The sequence below is a fragment of the Quercus lobata genome, chromosome 7 (genome assembly GCF_001633185.2).
Source record: "Quercus lobata isolate SW786 chromosome 7, ValleyOak3.0 Primary Assembly, whole genome shotgun sequence".
Classification (NCBI taxonomy): domain Eukaryota; kingdom Viridiplantae; phylum Streptophyta; class Magnoliopsida; order Fagales; family Fagaceae; genus Quercus; species Quercus lobata.
The window spans coordinates 15,669,946-15,689,322 of NC_044910.1; the positions used below are offsets into that span (position 1 = coordinate 15,669,946).

Sequence of the window (19,377 nt, forward strand, 5' to 3'; positions counted from 1 at the left end):
CCTATTAAAAAAATAGTAAATAATTTATGATGTGAGACTTGAGGGAACATTTAAAATTCTATCTATTTCCCTTCATCAAATTTTGACAACATTAAAGTTTAAAGGGAAAAGCATGATTCTTAAAATTAAAAATTAAAAATAAAGAAGAAAAGAAAAGTATGGAGAAGCACTAGCATCTCCATGACATTTGGATGTGATGTGGGTTTAAATTTAAGTGGGTATACGCTTGTGGTATTTGAATGGGTCTGCTCATGAATTTTCCCTAACGGGCTTTAAAATCCTAGTCGTTTCGATGAATCTCCTCAAATTCCTTCCCTGATGGGCTCCTTAAGTCTGTTAGATCCAATATCAATAGCCTTATGATGATTGCCAAGTGCCAACTAGACAACAATTCCATCATTTACTACAACTCTACGTGGTGGAATTTTATAGCACAGTCTTGTGGGTCCGGCTACTTGATATTTCAGCTTAAAGCCCATTCTCCCAAAGATGAAAAGGTTGTTTGGTAATGTTGTTCTACTAATATTATTTATTTTTTTAGAAATATGTATGGGTGAAAAAGTGTATAAAAATATATGTAATGTTGTTTAAACACTGAAAATTGTTGCTTAAAACATCTTACCAAACAATTTTCAGTGTGTTAGTTCTATAACAAAGCTTTATGGAACTAGCTATTCATTCCTTCTTAGAAGTTGTGATGGAGACAATAATTGCAATCTACACATTCACACAATGATTGAGCTTTTTATATATTTTCTTCTAGCCAAAAAAAATTAAAATTAAAAAAAAAAGAAAAGAGGAAAGGAACAAAAACTAAAAGGAAATGGTATGACGAGAGAGAACAATTTACCTCGATTTTATATTTGCATTTATAATGTTATATATTTCTGTGTAGTTGCCCTCTCACTTTCATTTATGTTTCAATTGCACAAATAATTTATTGATACTTATGAAGGGCTATTTGTTACAATGTCTAGTTGAAGGATATAGTGTGTGTCTAGTGCATTTTTGCTCTGGACATGATATGATGCAAACATGTGTCCAAGACTGGACACGTGTTTGAATCATATTGTGTTCAATTAATGCAAAAATACATTAGACACAATAGCTTCACCCTTAATTGAAAGCCTTTACAAGTTGGGAATTAGATATTTGACTATAAAACAAACAACATAACTTGTGTGAGACTAGAAATTTGAACCTCTAGCCCATTTCGTTGGCTGCTATGATTTTAGGAAGTGGTTAAGGAACAAAATACCCGGTATGATCTAGGATTCCCACTGCTATGATGAAGCCAAATGAGTATCCAATCACTACTCCCTCCCATAAGAACCATCTCTCCTTATTCCCATCCATTAAAGGTTTTGTTGGTGATAGCTCTTCTGGACATGGAACTCGAATCTGCATTCCACACAACTATTGTTGGCAAAAAAGTTTGGATCATTCATGGTGTCCATTTGACCACCAACTGGAATCTTACTAGTGAGCTTGTTGTTACTCACATCCAAAATAGACAATTGTTGCAACTTTGCTAGTGATTGTGGAATTAAGCCTGATAATTTGTTATGTGACAAGTCCAAACTCTCTAGCTTCTTTAAGTCACCAAGACTTATCGGTACATTCCCATGGAGGATGTTATGTGAGATGTTGAGAAGTTTTAGACCATTCAATTTGCCTAATGATGCTGGGATCTCACCAAAAAGTTGGTTCATTGACAAGTCTAACAAAGAGTAGAGTTCAAGGTTATGGCTTGACAGACCTTGTTTTGATTTCTTCCAATTCACTATCAAATCATTATACTTTAGCGAGATGGTGAAAATATTATAGAGTGATGAAAATGATTTGTTTGGTTTTTCAATCATACCAAGAAGATTTCCAAACTTTGCAGGAATGTTGCCAACAAGATGATTGCTTGAGAGGTCAAGGATTCAAAGGCAACTAAGATTGGAAATACCATCAGGGATGGAACCTTGGAGGGTGGTGTTTCGTAAATTTAGGACTTGAAGGGTGGATATTTGGCTAATAAACTCTGGCAATTCACCACTGATTTTGTTGTCATGTTTATCTAGGTGTTCAAGATGGCTCATATTGCTCAGGTTTCTAGGAAAGTTGCCAGTAAACCTATTTTTTCCCAAATCAAGAATTTCAATTTCCTGGTAAAATTTTGTTGGAATTTCACCTGAGAATTCATTAGAAGAAATGTCAATGTACCCGAGGAATACATTGGAGCTAAAATCTGGTAAGTTGCCAAAAAATATATTGCTTGACAAGTCTAGTAATTGGAGGCGATATATATTAGAGATAGAGTGAGGAGTTTTCCCTGAAAAGTTATTTTCAGCCAACATGAGAATCAAGATTTCAGTTGTATTACCAATGTTGTTTGGTAGTTCTCCAAAAAAATTATTTCGGGAAAGGGAAAGAATTGAAAAACTTTTAGAGTTGAAGAGACAGGGTGGAAGAGAACCTGTAAGACTGTTATCTGACATAATTATACTTCCAACTTTCATTTCAGCAAGCCATTGTGGGAAAATTCCTTCCAGCTTGTTCTCACTCAAGTCCAAAAGTCAAGAGTCTTCAGTTTAGAAATCCAATATGGGATTTCTCCAGCAAGACCACAAGATTTTTCAATTGAGATAAAATACGCGTCGGCTCTATCTTTGCATCACTATTCCAAATCAGATTATTTCCTCCAAGAAAAAGATGCGTCATGCCCTTTATATTGAACAACCAAGATGGAATTTTTCCACTGAGCAAATTGTTTTCCAATTGAAGTGTTTCCAACCTCACCAATTTCTGCATGGATGATGGAATACTCCCAGTGTACTTGTTGTTGCTCAAGGACAAACTAGTTATGTTGGATAGATTGCTAATAAAATTAGGAATCTTCTTTGACAAGGAATTATCCCTCGAGTCCAATACTTCCAACTCCTTCAAATACGAAAATGCTGATGGAATTTCGCCAAAAAAATTGTTGCTGCGAAGGTACAACTGCCGCAACTTTGTCATGTTCCCTATCTCCTTAGGGATATTTCCACCAAGAGAGTTATCTTCCAGGTTCAATACCCGCAAGTTTTGAAGTGAGCCCACTTCCCTGGTAAGAATACCATGGAATGAATTACTACTCATATCAAGATCAACCAATTTGCTTAAATTGGCAAAGCCTGGTAATTCACCTCGTATTTGATTCCCTGCCATGTCAAGAAGCATCAAGCTTCTAATGCGAAAGAGTGGTGTCAAGATGGTGGAAGTCACCACTATGGTCTCTATAGATTGCATAGAGAGAAGGTTGTCAAGATATAGAGCAATCACAGTCCTTGAATGAAAACGAGTACTACAAATGACCCTGTCCCAGTTGCAACAATCTGAGCTGGAATTCCATGACTCTCAATCAGTCGGCTTTCTAATGAAAGAGAACTAGTAGTTTTGATGAGTGAGGATTTAAACTGGAGAAGGGCTTGTTTTTGATCTTCAGGACAACAAAGAGAAGGGATGAAAAAAATGAGAAGTGTTAGTAGCAGGCTGAGGGCGCTCAGCGCTGGCCATTATTGTTGTGTTTCTTTCTTCTTTGTTGGATAATTATAAAAAGTTTGGAGGAGTGTTATAAAAAGAGGTTCTCATTCTTCACCACTAATCACGGTGTACATAAAGTCTAACTCAATGAGCACGTAGCAGTAGTTTTTTGAAAATCGGTGGTGGAGAAAAGAGAGACTGGAAGTGGAAGGCATTTTGGCTAGTCTGGTGTCTCTTTTCATGGAGTGAGTTTACCAAAGAATAAAGAGAGCAAAACGTGAAGAGCATTTTGATGTTTTGAATGAGTAAACGACTTGTCCTTTATCTCCTGCTTCATTCACTGCTTACTGTCGTTTAGTTCTGTAACTTAATGGTTATTAGTTGGATATGTGAGTGTTGGGTGAGTTAGAGTTTGCTTGTGAGCCTAATCATAATTAATGAAAATGACCTGTTAGGCTCCAAACATATTTAAAGCTACCTTGTTTTAATCCATTATGTGACAACTAAAGACACATTTAATGTGTAGTTTTGGTGACAAAATTTAATTTTTTTTAATGAGTATGACTTGTTAATCGTCGCATAATGGATTGAAAAAGATAGATTCAAACATGTTTGATATCAAACTTTATCAAATATTTAACAGATTTAAGAGCATATTTTACAATAAAAAATAGAATCGTGAAAAATAAAGTTATATCTCATAACTATTAGACCAATTATTTATTTTAGAACATTATTGGACTAATTCAAATATTTGGGGGAGCCAACTCTTATTTTTGTAGACTAAATTTTGAAAACATTATAATAATTGTATATATATTTAAAAAAATTTCAAAATTTTGGGGTATATGGCCCCCCACCCTTATACATACCTCCACCCTTGCTCCAAACCATATAACTTTATAGTCTTATTTAGTAATAAGGTTGTGTCAGTTGCGGTTGAGATATTTTTAGTCAACATCCTATTGAGAACACTATTTCTCTTAATTATGTCTATTGAAACTTTTGTTACTTTCTGTAATTATGTACTGTAAGTTTCATTTTGAACTAATCATTATTTTGCTATATATATCTATGAATATATATATATATATATATATATATATATTTGAATTTTGAGGATTATTATTTATTATTATTATTATTATTATTATTATTATTTTGTGCCCAGATTGGTTCCTAGGTGTATCATGCAAAGAGAACCAGGCCCCAACTCTCCACCCCTATCTATAGAAACCTTGACCCAAAAGCACAAAAAATGCACCAACACCATTCTTAATGGCTACCAGTTGTTTTAACAGTCCCTTAATAAAATTTGTCCATTTTTATAATTTATTTAGAGTCATGCTACACGCATCAACAATACAACAAAAATTTTACAAAGCCTAACAAACGTTCATTCCACTTGGCCCCCATTGCAATACAAAAAGAAAAGAGCTTGTAAATTTATTATTTAGACTCCCCATTTTATTTAGGACATTTATTGGTTTATATTGTACTATTAACGTAAGATTTACATTGTACACTAAATAAAAGTGTACAACATTATACATATTTGCAAAAGACGTACAATATTGTACTCATATGCAAAAAAATGTATAGTAGTGTACACATTTGTTTAGTGTAAACTGTAAATCTTACATTGATAGCTCAATGTAAACTAATAATTTTCCTTTTATTTATTAAGACTGTGCAAACATACAAAGGCCTATATTTACAATGGTGAAGCCTCCATCTATGACAATGTTATGTCCACTCACATATTTTGACTCATCACTTCCGAGATAGAGAACAGCCTCGGCTATATCCTCTGGCTGGGGAATTACACCCTTGAGGTTGGAATAAACACGATTAACTCCATCATCATCTAGCTTCAAGAAATCCTTTGCCAAAGGTGTAACAACCACATAAGGTGACACGCAATTCACACGAATTCCAAACTGTCCAAGCTCCACTGCTGTATTTCTCATTAATCCAACCAAACCATGTTTTGAGCTTGTGTAGCCATGAGTTGCAACTCCTCCTATGGTTGAACATACACTAGCAGTATTGATTATACTACCTTTTTTAGCTGGAATCATCACACGGGCTGCATGTTTGGTGCCAAGGAAAGCACCTACAAGGTTGACACTAACCACTTGCTCAAATTCAGCCTTGGTGTTGTCAAGGATGTTGGGTTTGGGTACCCCAGCTATACCAGCATTGTTGTACATAATGTCTAACTTACCATACTTGGAAACAGCATGGTTAACTGCATTTTCTACATCTGTTTCTTTAGTAACATCACAATGGACAAAGGATGTAGATTGAGGATTTAAATCTTCGCATACAGAGTGACCCAATTCATCTTGGATGTCAGCAATTACAACTTTTGCTCCATGTTTAGAGAAGAGTCTTGCAGTGGACTCACCAATGCCGCTAGACCCACCAGTGATTAGCGCCACTTTTCCTTCAAGCCTGTCACATTTTTACAAGATATTATCTCTCACTTTTATTATTCAGCATATTTTAGATGGCATAATTGCAGAAAATATTTGCTACAGTCCATGGTTAATGGATGCAGTGTCCAACAAAACAAATAGAAAAAGTATTTACCAGGAGAGAGAGGATTTTTTTTTTCCCCATAGAGTATTGTTCTTCAACAAATTAAACATATTGAGGCAAGATAGCTAAAAAAAAGTTCATACCTTCTTGCTGCAGCCGAGAGTAGTGAGAAACTTCCCATGGTCGAAGGAGTTAGAATATGTGTTGGAAAAATGAAAATGAAACCCAAATACCATCACCAATTTGCTTTGTTATCTCTCTTGTAATATAGCTGAGATGTCAAACCCAGTATTCCAAGTATGTCATAATCAAGTTAGGTAGAATAGTATATACCTTGGACCCACAGCAAGTTAGGTAGAATAGTTAAACTGGGCCACATGCTGCACTAAGTACTTCCTACTAAATTTAACGAGTAAGTCTGGTATCATAACTAATTTTACAATTTTATCACAATTTTTGTCACATAATGTTATGTGAATAGTGAAATCATAGACCCAGATGGACTCATTGTTTCATTTTCACCACCTACAACTCACTACATAGAAAAATTGTGGCTAAAATAGTAAAAATTGTTGTGACATTAGACTTACTAAATTTAGAACAAAGTTTAAACTCATCATATATCTTTATATTGAGTGTGAATTTTGAAAATCTTACCATTAGATTGCATGTTTTTATTACATTCTTAATGCTTACAAAATTTCAAGAAGATTAAAGATCAATTGCTATGTCATCAAATAAATGTTATAATTTCAAGTTTTTATGATCTAAAGTTGTATATAAAAAATAAGTTTATTGATCAAATAATAAATAACATCCAATTTGAACGAAATTTGATACGTATGTTAAGAACATAAGGAACATGAAATTCAACGGTTAGATTTTCAAAATTCACGCCCAAAAAAGAAATGTATGAGAAGTTTGAAGAGTTTCTCTCCAAACTAGTTTGGAGAGAAACTTTATTCCTAAATTTATCCCGGTTTGGATCAAAAAACACGTGAAATTATAGTGGACTGTCAGATGGTTGTTAGAATCCGCATGGTGGATTTGGCTGTTTGAATCCCCATGGTCAATAGATGCTTCTAAATTTTTTATTTTTTATAGCTTTCTATTGGTGTGCAGTTAAACAAAACCACATGTCTCATTAAATTGAATGATATTACATGCTACTTGATCTAATGTAATTACATAATATAATATTTTTAAAAAGCATATAATAAGATAATCTATATATCTATATATATATAATAATAATAGGTGAAACTGACAGAATTTCAAATTAGAATTTCAAATTAGAGTTCCAATTTTACGCCACATGTCCTAAATTATTTATTTTTAAAGAGTTTTATTTTTTAATTTTAGAATCAAATGTGGGACCACATCATAAATATTCATCTAAGTGAGTTATTAAGTACAAAAACCAAAAAGTCTAAAATGAATGAATTGTAAAAAAAAAAAAAAAAAATGCTTCACAATAAATAAAAAAAGGACAAAGTTTAGCTACAAAATTAGTTGTAGCCTTAGGCTACAAACTTACTTAATATCTTTTTATTGGATTTGAATTTTGACAAACCCACCATTGGATTACATCTTCTTCTTATATCCTTCATGCTTGCAAAATTTCAAGAAATTTAAAGATCAATAGCTATGTCATCAATAAATTTTTTAAATTGCAAGTTTTTGTAATTTAAAATTATGAACAAAATATAAACTTATAGATCATGTAGTAAATGATATCCGATTGACACAAAATTTAATATGTGTATTAAGGGTGTAAAGAACATGCAATTCAACGGTTAGATTTTCAAAATATGTTGTAATATTTATTTTATTGAGTGAGTTTGTAGCCTTAAGCTACAACCAATTTTGTAGCTAAACTTTGTCCATAAAAAAAAGGGACAATTTACATTTTATACGTAATAGTATCCGATTTTGCCATCCTAGAAGGGAGGGACCCATGGTCCCCTAACCCCTCTTTAGATCTGCCAAACTGCCATAGGTTTAATACATGAAAAATTAGAGTGTATCAAATATCAATAACCTCCTTAGATACGCCACTGGTCTAATACATGTAAAATTAGAGTGTACCAATTTCCTTAGGCCTTTTCTCTTTCCCTGACCCCAAATGATAACACGCATATTTTGGTCGTTCCTCCACTGTCAAACTTTTTTTTTTCCCTATTTTTTGTGATAGGAACCTCCACTATCATATTATTTTAATAAAACTTTCTTTCCATTAACCTTATAAAATGGTAAAGTTTATCGTGTAGTTACAATCAATCCATCATGACTCAATTAAATTCACTAGGATATTATTTTAATATAATCATTCCAGCATGATAAAAATGCATTGTTTGTCTCATACTCCATTTCTATTTCCTTTTACTGGAGAAAAGTTTTTTTTGTTGCACTGCCACTTACAGGGGCGCACGAAAAGATTGTGTTAAATACGGGAATACCTCTCAATCAGGGAGAAAATGAGCTTTTTTCAAAATAATTTGTTCATTTCCTCTTAGGTAAGTTTTTAAACTTTTCATCTTTACACATTCAAGCATTGTTAAAATTGAGAGTAGCTAATAGGAATAATTATCAAATAAACAATAACTAGCCACAATTATCAATTTTAAAAATAAAATAAGATAATATAGATCATAAAAAGATGCTAGACTATATACATGGGAACTACCACCAACCATGCAAACTTTTTTCCCTTCCCTCATATCTACCACATCAATACTAGGTCTTCTATCAACAGCCATAGAGGAAGAGTTTGGAATTGTAATACCTGTTTTGCGGGCTAACTTCTTCCAAGTTCTGACTGATGCATGGGAGTTTGTCTTAGTAGTTGTGTTAGTACAGTCTTGGAGTGGGATAGGATTAAGAACCGGCCTTGATTGTACTTGGGACTGCCGTGGAGAATCGGTGGGCTTAGCTCTGCAAGGTGGAGTATCATGTTCCTAAAGAGATAGCCCAACAACCTGTTCGTCCAACCTCTCCACTTGGATCGACTTTCCTCGTTTCAAAACTTGCTCTCTAGAGAAAGCACTGCTCTAAGCATCACCCTGATCACCAACCACTTGCTTAGGCGCCAACTCGACCGTGCCAAAATTGTCCATATAGTGTTCAGCTTCCATCGCCGAATGAGAGCCATAATTCTCCTCATCCCGGCATGGAATTGAGGACTCCCGGTTGGCCTTTCCTCCACCAAGGTGGCTGGTTTCGCTTCTCGCTTGAAATTACAGCCACGGTCTTCTTGCTTTGGCGAACCGGTTCCGCTCGAAACCACTCCCCATACTGTTGATCATCCCTGCTTAACTTCCCCCAGCTTCTCAACCACACTTCGTAGTCCTGTTCGCCATGAGTGACTCTACCCCACCAATAACAAAAATTAGGAAGGCGTTCATATTTTAATCCCACCAACCCAATCTGTTTACCACCTGACTTCAGTTTCGATACACGCGGTAGAGGCTTAGATATACCCATTGCAACACGAGCTCTCAAGAACTCACCGCCTGCGCCGTCGTCCTCTGGATCGGCAACCTGGATCATCGTTCCAATTGCTCGGGCTATAGCTTCACCAGTTTCATGATTCAAATTATTCAATGGGATGTTGTGTAACTGCACCCAGAATGTCACCTGATTATACACCAAGTGCGGAATCTGTTCTACATCGAAAACCCTCTGGAAAGCAATTAAGCTTTTATCATATGACCAAGGCTCATACTCTAGTGCCCTCCCGAAGTCCAATCACATCTTCAAACTCAAAAACCAGCACGTTGTCCCCTGAATCGCGAATCTTCAACTCATCGACTGGTCTCCACAATGGTTTGAATGTACGAGCCATTGCTTCGACATTCAAAACTCCCTTCGTGAAAAACTTCCTGGCCAAATGATGCACCCCCACTGCCTCCTGGTTCGGCACATCAGCACCACCTTCTTCATCCTCTGTGAGAGAAAACTTAGCCCTCAGATCTTCCAAGCCAGCCATGATAATGTTTAGCAGTGGAACGGGAATAAACAGTATACTACAACTAAGATTACACTCACCGTCCTATCCGTCCGTGGATGTGAAGGGAGCAAAAACCCTAAACTAGGTTAGGGTCAATATTCTATGTGCGGCTTAGAGAGAAAACCCTAGCCAACGTGAGAAACTTTTTCTACATCTGTTTCTTTAGTAACATCACAATGGACAAAGGATTTAGATTGAGGATTTAGTTCTTCGTATACAAAGTAACCCAATTCATCTTGGACGTCAACAATTACAACTTTTGCTCCATGTTTAGAGAAGAGTCATGCAGTGGACTCACCAATGCCGCTGGACCCACCAGTGATTAGTGCCACTTTTCCTTCAAGCCTGTCACATTTTCACAAAATGTTATCTCTCACTTTTACTATTAATCATATTTTAGATCGCATAATTGCACAAAATATTTTCTACAGTCCATGGTTAATGGATGCTGTGTCTAACAAAACAAATAGAAAAAGTATTTACTGGGAGAGGGCCAAAATGGGCATTTGCCTCTTTCGCCCAAAACAAGTAGCAAAATGTCCCTGTTCTGAAACTATTTAGACATATGCCCCTGTTTTAAACTTGATTTTCTAAAAATCGAGTTTCAATACAAAAATTAAAAAAAAAAAAAAACTTGATTTTTAGAAAATCGAGTTATAGGCAAAAAAACTTAAAAAAAAAAAAATTACATGGAACTCGAGTTCCATATAACATTTTGCAAGTAACACGATTTTCATTAATTCGAGTTTTTTAAAAATTGAGTTTCAAAACAGGGACATTTTGTTAGATAGTTTCAGAACAGGGGCATTTTGCTACTTATTTTGGGTGAAAGGGGCAAATGCCCATTTTGGTCAAAGGAGAGAGGGGTTTTTTTTAATTATTTTTTTAATAGAGGATTGTTCTTTATTAACAAATTAAACATATTGAGGCAAGATAGCTAAAAAAAATTGCGTACCTTCTTGCTGCAGCCGAGAGTAATGAGAAACTTCCCACGGTCGAAGGAGTAAGAATATGTGTTGGAAAATGAAAATGAAACCCAAATACCATCCACTAATTTGCTTTGTTAATCTCTCTTGTAATATAGCTAAGATGTCAAACTCGGTATTCCAAGTATGTCATAATCAAGCACAATTTAGTATTTACCTTGGACCCATAGCAAGTTACGTAGAATAGTTAAACTAGGCCACATGCTGTACTAAGTACTAACTATTAAATTTATCGAGTAAGTCTAGTATCATAACTAATTCTACAACTTTATCATAATTTTGTCACATGACGACTTGTGAATAGTAGAATCATAGACTCAGATAAACCCATCATTTCATTTTCACCGCTTGCAACTCGCTACATAGACAACTTGTGACTAAAATAGTAAAAATTATTGTGACACTAAACTTACTGAATTTATCCCGGTTTGGATAAAAAAACACGTGAAGTTATAGTGGACGGTCAGATGGTTGTTAGAATCCCCATGGTCGACAGATGCTTCTAAATTTTTTTATTTTTTAAAGCTTTCTATTGGTGTGCAGTTAAACAAAACCATATGTCTCATTAAATTGAATGATATTACATGCTACTTGATCTAATGTAATTATATAATATAATATTAAAAAAAGCCTATAATAAGATAATATATATCTATATATATAATAATAGGTGAAATTGACAGAAATTCAAATTAGAGTTCCAATTTTGCACCACATGTCCTAAATTATTTATTTTTAAAGAGTTTTATTTTTTAATTTTAGAATCAAATGTGGGACCACATCATAAATATTCATCTAAGTGAGTTATTAAGTACAAAAACCAAAAAGTCTAAAATGAATGAATTGTTAAAAAAAAAAAAAAAAGAAAAAAAGAAAAAGAAAAAAGTGCTTCACAATAAATAAAAAAAATAGGCAATTTACATTTTATACGTAATAGTATCCGATTTTGCCATCCTAGAAGGGAGGGACCCATGGTCCCCTAGCCCCTCTTTAGATCTGCCAAACTGCCATAGGTTTAATACATGAAAAATTAGAGTGTATCAAATATCAATGACCTCCTTAGATACGCCACTGGTCTAATACAAGTAAAATTAGAGTGTAACAATTTCCTTAGGCTTTTTCTCTTTCCCTGACCCCAAATGATAACACGCATATTTTGGCGGTTCCTCCACTGTCAAACTTTTTTTTTTCCCTATTTTTTGTGATAGGAACCTCCACTATCATATTATTTTAATAAAACTTTCTTTCCATTAACCTTATAAAATGGTAAAGTTTATCGTGTAGTTACAATCAATCCATCATGACTCAATTAAATTCACTAGGATATTATTTTAATATAATCATTCCAGCATAATAAAAATGCATTGTTTGTCTCATACTCCATTTCTATTTCCTTTTACTGGAGAAAAGTTTTTTTTGTTGAACTGTCACTTACAGGGGCGCACGAAAAGATTGTGTTAAATACGGGAATACCTCTCAATTAGGGAGAAAATGTGCTTTTTTCAAAATAATTTGTTCATTTCCTCTTAGGTAAGTTTTTAAACTTTTCATCTTGACACATTCAAGCATTGTTAAAATTGAGAGTAACTAATAGGAATAATTATCAAATAAACAATAACTAGCCACAATTATCAATTTTAAAAATAAAATAAGATAATATAGATCATAAAAAGATGCTAGACTATATATATGAGATATATTTCTTTTTTATATTGCCTAGTAGAGATTGATTCACGTGGAAGAGGAATCCTTTATTTATATCTTCGAGATATTTAGTAAGGTTGACACTAACCACTTGCTCAAATTCAGCCTTGGTGTTGTCAAGGATGTTGGGTTTGGCTACTCCAACTATACCAGCATTGTTGCACATAATGTCTAACTTACCATACTTGGAAATAGCATGATTAACTGCATTTTCTACATCTGTTTCTTTAGTAACATCACAATGGACAAAGGATTTAGATTGAGGATTTAGTTCTTTGTATACAGAGTGACCCAATTCATCTTGGATGTCAGCAATTACAACTTTTGCTCCATGTTTAGAGAAGAGTCTTGTAGTGGACTCACCAATGCTGCTAGACCCACCAGTGATTAGTGCCACTTTTCCTTCAAGCCTGTCACATTTTCACAAAATGTTATCTCTCACTTTTATTATTCATCATATTTTAGATGGCATAATTGCACAAAATATTTGCTATAGTCCATGGTTAATGGATGCAGTGTCTAACAAAACAAATAGAAAAAGTATTTACTAAGAGAGGGCCAAAATGGGCATTTGCCTCTTTCGCCCAAAACAAGTAGCAAAATGTCACTGTTTTGAAACTATTTAGACATATGCCCTTGTTTTAAACTCGATTTTCTAAAAATCGAGTTTCAATAAAAAAATTTAAAAAAAAAACTCGATTTTTAGAAAATCGAGTTATAGGCAAAAAAACTTAAAAAAAAAAAAAAAATTACATGGAACTCGAGTTCTATATAACATTTTGCAAGTAACTCGATTTTCATTAATTCGAGTTTTTTAAAAATCGAGTTTCAAAACAGGGGCATTTTGCTAGATAGTTTCAGAATAGGGGCATTTTGCTACTTATTTTAGGTGAAAGGGGCAAATGCCCATTTTGGTCAAAGGAGAGAGAGGTTTTTTATTTTTATTTTTATTCTTTAATAGAGGATTGTTCTTTATTAACAAATTAAACATATTGAGGCAAGATAGCTAAAAAAAATTGCGTACCTTCTTGCTGCAGTCGAGAGTAATGAGAAACTTCCCATGGTCGAAGGAGTTAGAATATGTGTTGGAAAATGAAAATGAAACCCAAATACCATCCACTAATTTGCTTTGTTAATCTCTCTTGTAATATAGCTAAGATGTCAAACCCGGTATTCCAAGTATGTCATAATCAAGCAAAATTTAGTATTTACCTTGGACCCACAGCAAGTTAGGTAGAATAGTTAAACTAGGCCACATGCTATACTAAGTACTAACTATTAAATTTATCGAGTAAGTCTAGTATTATAACTAATTCTACAACTTTATCATAATTTTGTCACATGATGACTTGTAAATAGTAGAATCATAGACTTAGATAAACCCATCATTTCATTTTCACCGCCTGCAACTCGCCACATAGACAAATTGTGACTAAAATAGTAAAAATTATTGTGACACTAAACTTACTAAATTTATCCCGGTTTGGATAAAAAAACACGTGAAGTTATAGCGGACTGTCAGATGGTTGTTAGAATCCCCATGGTCGATAGATGCTTCTAAATTTTTATTTTTATTTTTTATAGCTTTCTATTGGTGTGCAGTTAAACAAAACCATATGTCTCATTAAATTGAATGATATTACATGCTACTTGATCTAATGTAATTATATAATATAATATTAAAAAAAGCCTATAATAAGATAATCTATATATCTATATATATAATAATAGGTGAAACTGACAGAAATTCAAATTAAAATTTCAAATTAGAGTTCCAATTTTGCGCCACATGTTCTAATTTATTTATTTTAAAAGAGTTTTATTTCTTAATTTTAGAATCAAATGTGGGACCACATCATAAATCTTTATCTAAGTGAGTTATTAAGTACAAAAACCAAAAAGTCTAAAATGAATGAATTGTAAAAAAAAAAAAAAAAAAAAAGTGCTTCACAATAAATAAAAAAAATGGACAATTTCCATTTTATACGTAATAGTATCCGATTTTGCCATCCTAGAAGGGAGGGACCCATGGTCCCCTAGCCCCTCTTTAGATCTGCCAAACTGCCATAGGTTTAATACATGAAAATTAGAGTGTATCAAATATCAATAACCTCCTTAGATAATTAGATATGCACTGGTCTAATACATGTAAAATTAGAGTGTAACAATTTCCTTAGGCTTTTTCTCTTTCCTTGACCCCAAATAATAACACGCATATTTTGGTGGTTCCTCCACTGTCAAACTTTTTTTTTTTTTCCTATTTTTTGTGATAGGAACCTCCACTATCATATTATTTTAATAAAACTTTCTTTCCATTAACCTTATAAAATGGTAAAGTTTATCGTGTAGTTACAATCAATCCATCACGACTCAATTAAATTCACTAGGATATTATTTTAATATAATCATTCCAGCATGATAAAAATGCATTGTTTGTCTCATACTCCATTTCTATTTCCTTTTACTGGAGAAAAGTTTTTTTTGTTGCACTGCCACTTACAGGGGCGCACGAAAAGATTGTGTTAAATACGGGAATACCTCTCAATCAGGGAGAAAATGAGCTTTTTTCAAAATAATTTGTTCATTTCCTCTTAGGTAAGTTTTTAAACTTTTCTTCTTTACACATTCAAGCATTGTTAAAATTGAGAGTAACTAATAGGAATAATTATCAAATAAACAATAACTAGCCACAATTATCAATTTTAAAAATAAAATAAGATAATATAGATCATAAAAAGATGCTAGACTATATATATGAGATATATTTCTTTTTTATATTGCCTAGTAGAGATTGATTCACGTGGAAGAGGAATCCTTTATTTATATCTTCGAGATATTTAGTAAGGTTGACACTAACCACTTGCTCAAATTCAGCCTTGGTGTTGTCAAGGATGTTGGGTTTGGCTACTCCAACTATACCAGCATTGTTGTACATAATGTCTAACTTACCATACTTGGAAATAGCATGATTAACTGCATTTTCTACATCTTTTTTTTTTTTTTTTTGAGAAACTAGACTCCAAGTCTGGGACTTTATTGAAGCAGAATGTTAATGAACATCAAAACTGACCAGCTCGACAATATCTAAGGCTAGTGTCCATCCAAATGTGACAGCCACCCATGGAAGAGGCTTTTTTTGCAAGCGTATTTGCAACTACATTGCCCGAGCGGTGAACATGAGTAAAACTAACAACAGAAAAACTGGGCAGCAAGTGCCTTACATCATCTATGATATTACCAAACGACGCCAACATTGAAGATCCTTGGGAAACTGCAGAGATTATAGTGGTCGAATTGCCTTCAAATATCACGCGTTGAAGACCAAGATCAGCAGCAAATTGAACAGCTCCGAGACAAGCAAGAGCTTCCATTTCCGCAACTGTTGAAGAAAGTGAAACCGGCATGGACAAAGCACCCAGGTTTGCGCCTCGCCAATCTTGCACAATAGCACTGATTCCAGTTGAGTTCTTGTGTTTGAAAAGGGCAGTGTCGAAGTTCACCTTAACTAAGTCTTGTTCTGGAGGACGCCGCTGGTGTTGCACAACAGGCCGAACGGGTGGAGCATCTGGTATTTGACTGTTGATGAAATCGTGGAGCAGAGTGCAAGCGGCAGAACTGACTGTTGCAATAGGAAGAGCTTCACGTCCAAAATAGAGGGCATTCCGTCTATTCCATAGGCTCCAAGAGATTATTGTGAATATCTTCGGTCTGAACTCATCATCAACCTGCGTAAACTTGTTAAGTAAATCTCTAAAACTCAGGGGGGGGGGGGAAATCATGGATTGGAACCAATGGTGGGTCAGCCACACAGGAGCAACTTGACTGTAAAAACAGAAAGCATGGAGAGCATCTTCCAGAGCATCATTGCATAGGTCGCAAACATCCAAATCAGCTATATGCCTTTGCTTCAAATTACATTTTGTGGGAGGGGCATTGTTACACACCCTCCAAACAAAGTGTTTGATTTTGTTGGGCACCTGCATCTTTCATAACCTTTTCCAAAACCACTTTGACTAGCCTGGTTGCTTGAACTAGCACGATCTGATGAAGCCAATGTAGCCAGCAATTTGTAAGTGCTACTGGTGCTAAAATTTCCAGATCGGGTGCATGACCAAGAGACACAATCAGGGGGTTGTCTCTGGCTTAGTGGGATGGCTAGGATCATAGAAGCTTCATGGGGTAGAAAAACACGGTTCACCTCCTCAGATTTCCACACACTCAACTCATGATTAATAAGAGAGCTAACCTTTGATTCAGCCACCCTTTGATTCAGCCACCACAGAAGGGAGGGGGGAAAGGACTACTCTACTAGGTTTCACCGGCAGCCACTTATCCTCCTTAATCCGAGCTGTTTGACCATTCCCAATGCGTCAAACCATACCCTTTTTTATCACATCTCTAGCACTAAGGATACTCTTCCATGCAGAGGACCCGAAATTGGATTATTTTGCATCTAGAATAGAGCAATTAGGGAAGAAACGGGCTTTGACGACTTGAAAGCACAATGAGTCCGGATTATGCAACATCCTCCAAACTTGTTTGGCGAGTAGGGCGTCATTAAATTTCTCGATTTCTTTGAAACCCATGCCACCCACTTCTTTAGCTTCACTCAACCTTTCCCAACTTACTCAATCAACCTTCCTTGAATCATCGTGTAGCCCCACCAAAATTTTCTTATAAGGACTTCTAGTTCTTTTATTAGCCCTTTTGGAAGCTTGAAGCAGCTCATAGTGTAGGTTGGAATGGCTTGAATAACAGCTTTTATAAGAACCTCCCTGCCCGCAACAGATAGAAGTTTTTCTTTCCACCCCTTTAGTTTCTTCCACACCCTCTCTTTTATATAAATAAAGCTTCTCTTTTTTGCCCTCCCCACTAGTGCAGGCAAGTCTAGATATTTTTCATATTGTCTGATCGTTGGGATTCCCAATAACTGCTGGATGCGAGTTTGGGTTTGGTGACTGGTATTTGAGCTAAAGAAGATATTAGTCTTCTCTCTATTAATTTTTTGACCCGTTCCCCTTTCATAGACAGCCAAAATATCCAAAACCCTCTGGCATTCATCTTCAGTGGCACGGCAAAAGAGGACACTATCATTTGCAAAGAATAAGTGTGATACTCGAGGGCCCTGTCTACAAATTGCTATACCCTTTAAACTCCCCTCTATCTCAGCTTTTTGCACTAAGCCTTGTAACCCCATTGCACACAAGAGAAACAGGTATGGTGATAGCAGATCACCTTAGCACAGCCCCTTAGAGAGCTTGATACAGCCCACAGACTGACCATTTAGGAGGATAGAATAAGACACAGACCTCAGGCATGACATAATAAGTTTCCTCATTTTCTCACCAAGCCCTAAATGCTGCATAAGTACCTCCAAAAAATCCCACTCCGCCCTGTCGTAAGCTTTGCTCATATCCAACTTAAGAGCCATATACCCCATTTTGCCTTGTGTTTTTCTCTTCAAATAATGGAGGGTCTCAAAAGCCACCAGTATATTATCTAAGATCAATCTACCTAAAAGGAATGCACTCTAAGAATCTGGAACAGCGTTAGCTAGAAACTTTTTCAACCGGTTAGCCACAACTTTAGCAATAAGTTTACAAAAAACATTACATAAACTTATGGGTCTGAAGTCAGAAACTTTCCTGGGATTTTTGATTTTTGGTATGAGGGTGATGAAGGTAGTATTTATGGAATCTGGGACAATACCTGAGTTCAGTGCACGAAGAGCAACAGCAGACACATCTTCCCCTATAATATGCCAGAAAGACTTATAGAAAATAAGGGACATACCATCCAGGCCTGGAGCAGTGAGAGGGGCGATTTGGTTGAGAGCTTCTTTAACCTCACATGCTTGGAAATCTCCTTCCAATTGCTCAATCAAGTCTACCTCACCAATACTTTGAATTCCACTCAGAATATGATCAAAACCACTCGGGTTTGAGCTAGTGAAAATTTGCTCAAAATACCCCTCCACCACTTTCCCCATACCGGCCTCATCCTCAATCCAGGTGCCATTGTCATCTTCTAGGCCTGTCATCAAATTTCTCTGGTTTCTTTGATTAGCTCAACAATGGAAGTAGCTTGTGTTCCGGTCCCCTTCTTTAAGCCATCTGTTTCTGGATTTTTGCTTTCGCATACATTCTTCCTTGGCTTGTAACTTCTAAGTCTCCTCTCTTAACCCCTGGATTCTCAAAGGATTATTTCTGTATCCCCCACTTTCCTCTTCAGATTTCAACTCTGCTAATTTTTGCTTCAAAGAATTTCTCACATGGCCAAAGGTTTTTTTGTTCCACTCTTTGAGATTTGACTGACAAGCCAAAACTTTGCTATTGAATCCCCAAGCTGTGGGTTGTGTCATTTCAACTCCCCAGGAGACACGGATGACCTCTTCACATGATCTATCCTTCAACCACATGGCTTCAAACCGGAATGGGCGCCCCTTTTTATAAAACCTATTAGCTTCTATGTCGGGGCTTAGAAGAATAGGTTTGTGATCAGAGTGGAAAGCATCCAGATGATGTACTCTGGAAGACGGGAATTTCAGAATCCAGTTAACAGTAGCTACCCCTCTATCTAATCGAATCCACACATTTTGATTACCAGGGCGTCGGTTACACCAAG

At 35.4% G+C, this 19,377-nt stretch overlaps 1 protein-coding gene and 1 pseudogene across 2 annotated transcripts; both read right to left on the reverse strand.

Moving 5' to 3' along the window:
- Positions 1–1,242: 1,242 nt before the first annotated feature.
- Positions 1,243–4,404, reverse strand: LOC115951665 (annotated as a pseudogene).
- Positions 4,405–4,836: 432 nt separating this feature from the next.
- LOC115953901 (secoisolariciresinol dehydrogenase-like) lies at positions 4,837–13,852 on the reverse strand. 2 transcript variants are annotated; one of them, XM_031071725.1, is made up of 2 exons: positions 13,778–13,852; positions 4,837–5,967 (listed from the first exon to the last, which is right to left on the reverse strand). In XM_031071725.1, the coding sequence occupies exons 1-2, from the start codon at positions 13,813–13,815 to the stop codon at positions 5,193–5,195; spliced, it is 813 nt and encodes a 270-aa protein (XP_030927585.1). In that variant the 5' UTR covers positions 13,816–13,852; the 3' UTR covers positions 4,837–5,192. The 2 variants fall into 2 exon arrangements, with proteins under 2 accessions (XP_030927585.1, XP_030927584.1); XM_031071724.1 differs by lacking the exon at positions 13,778–13,852 and adding an exon at positions 6,198–6,318.
- Positions 13,853–19,377: the final 5,525 nt, after the last annotated feature.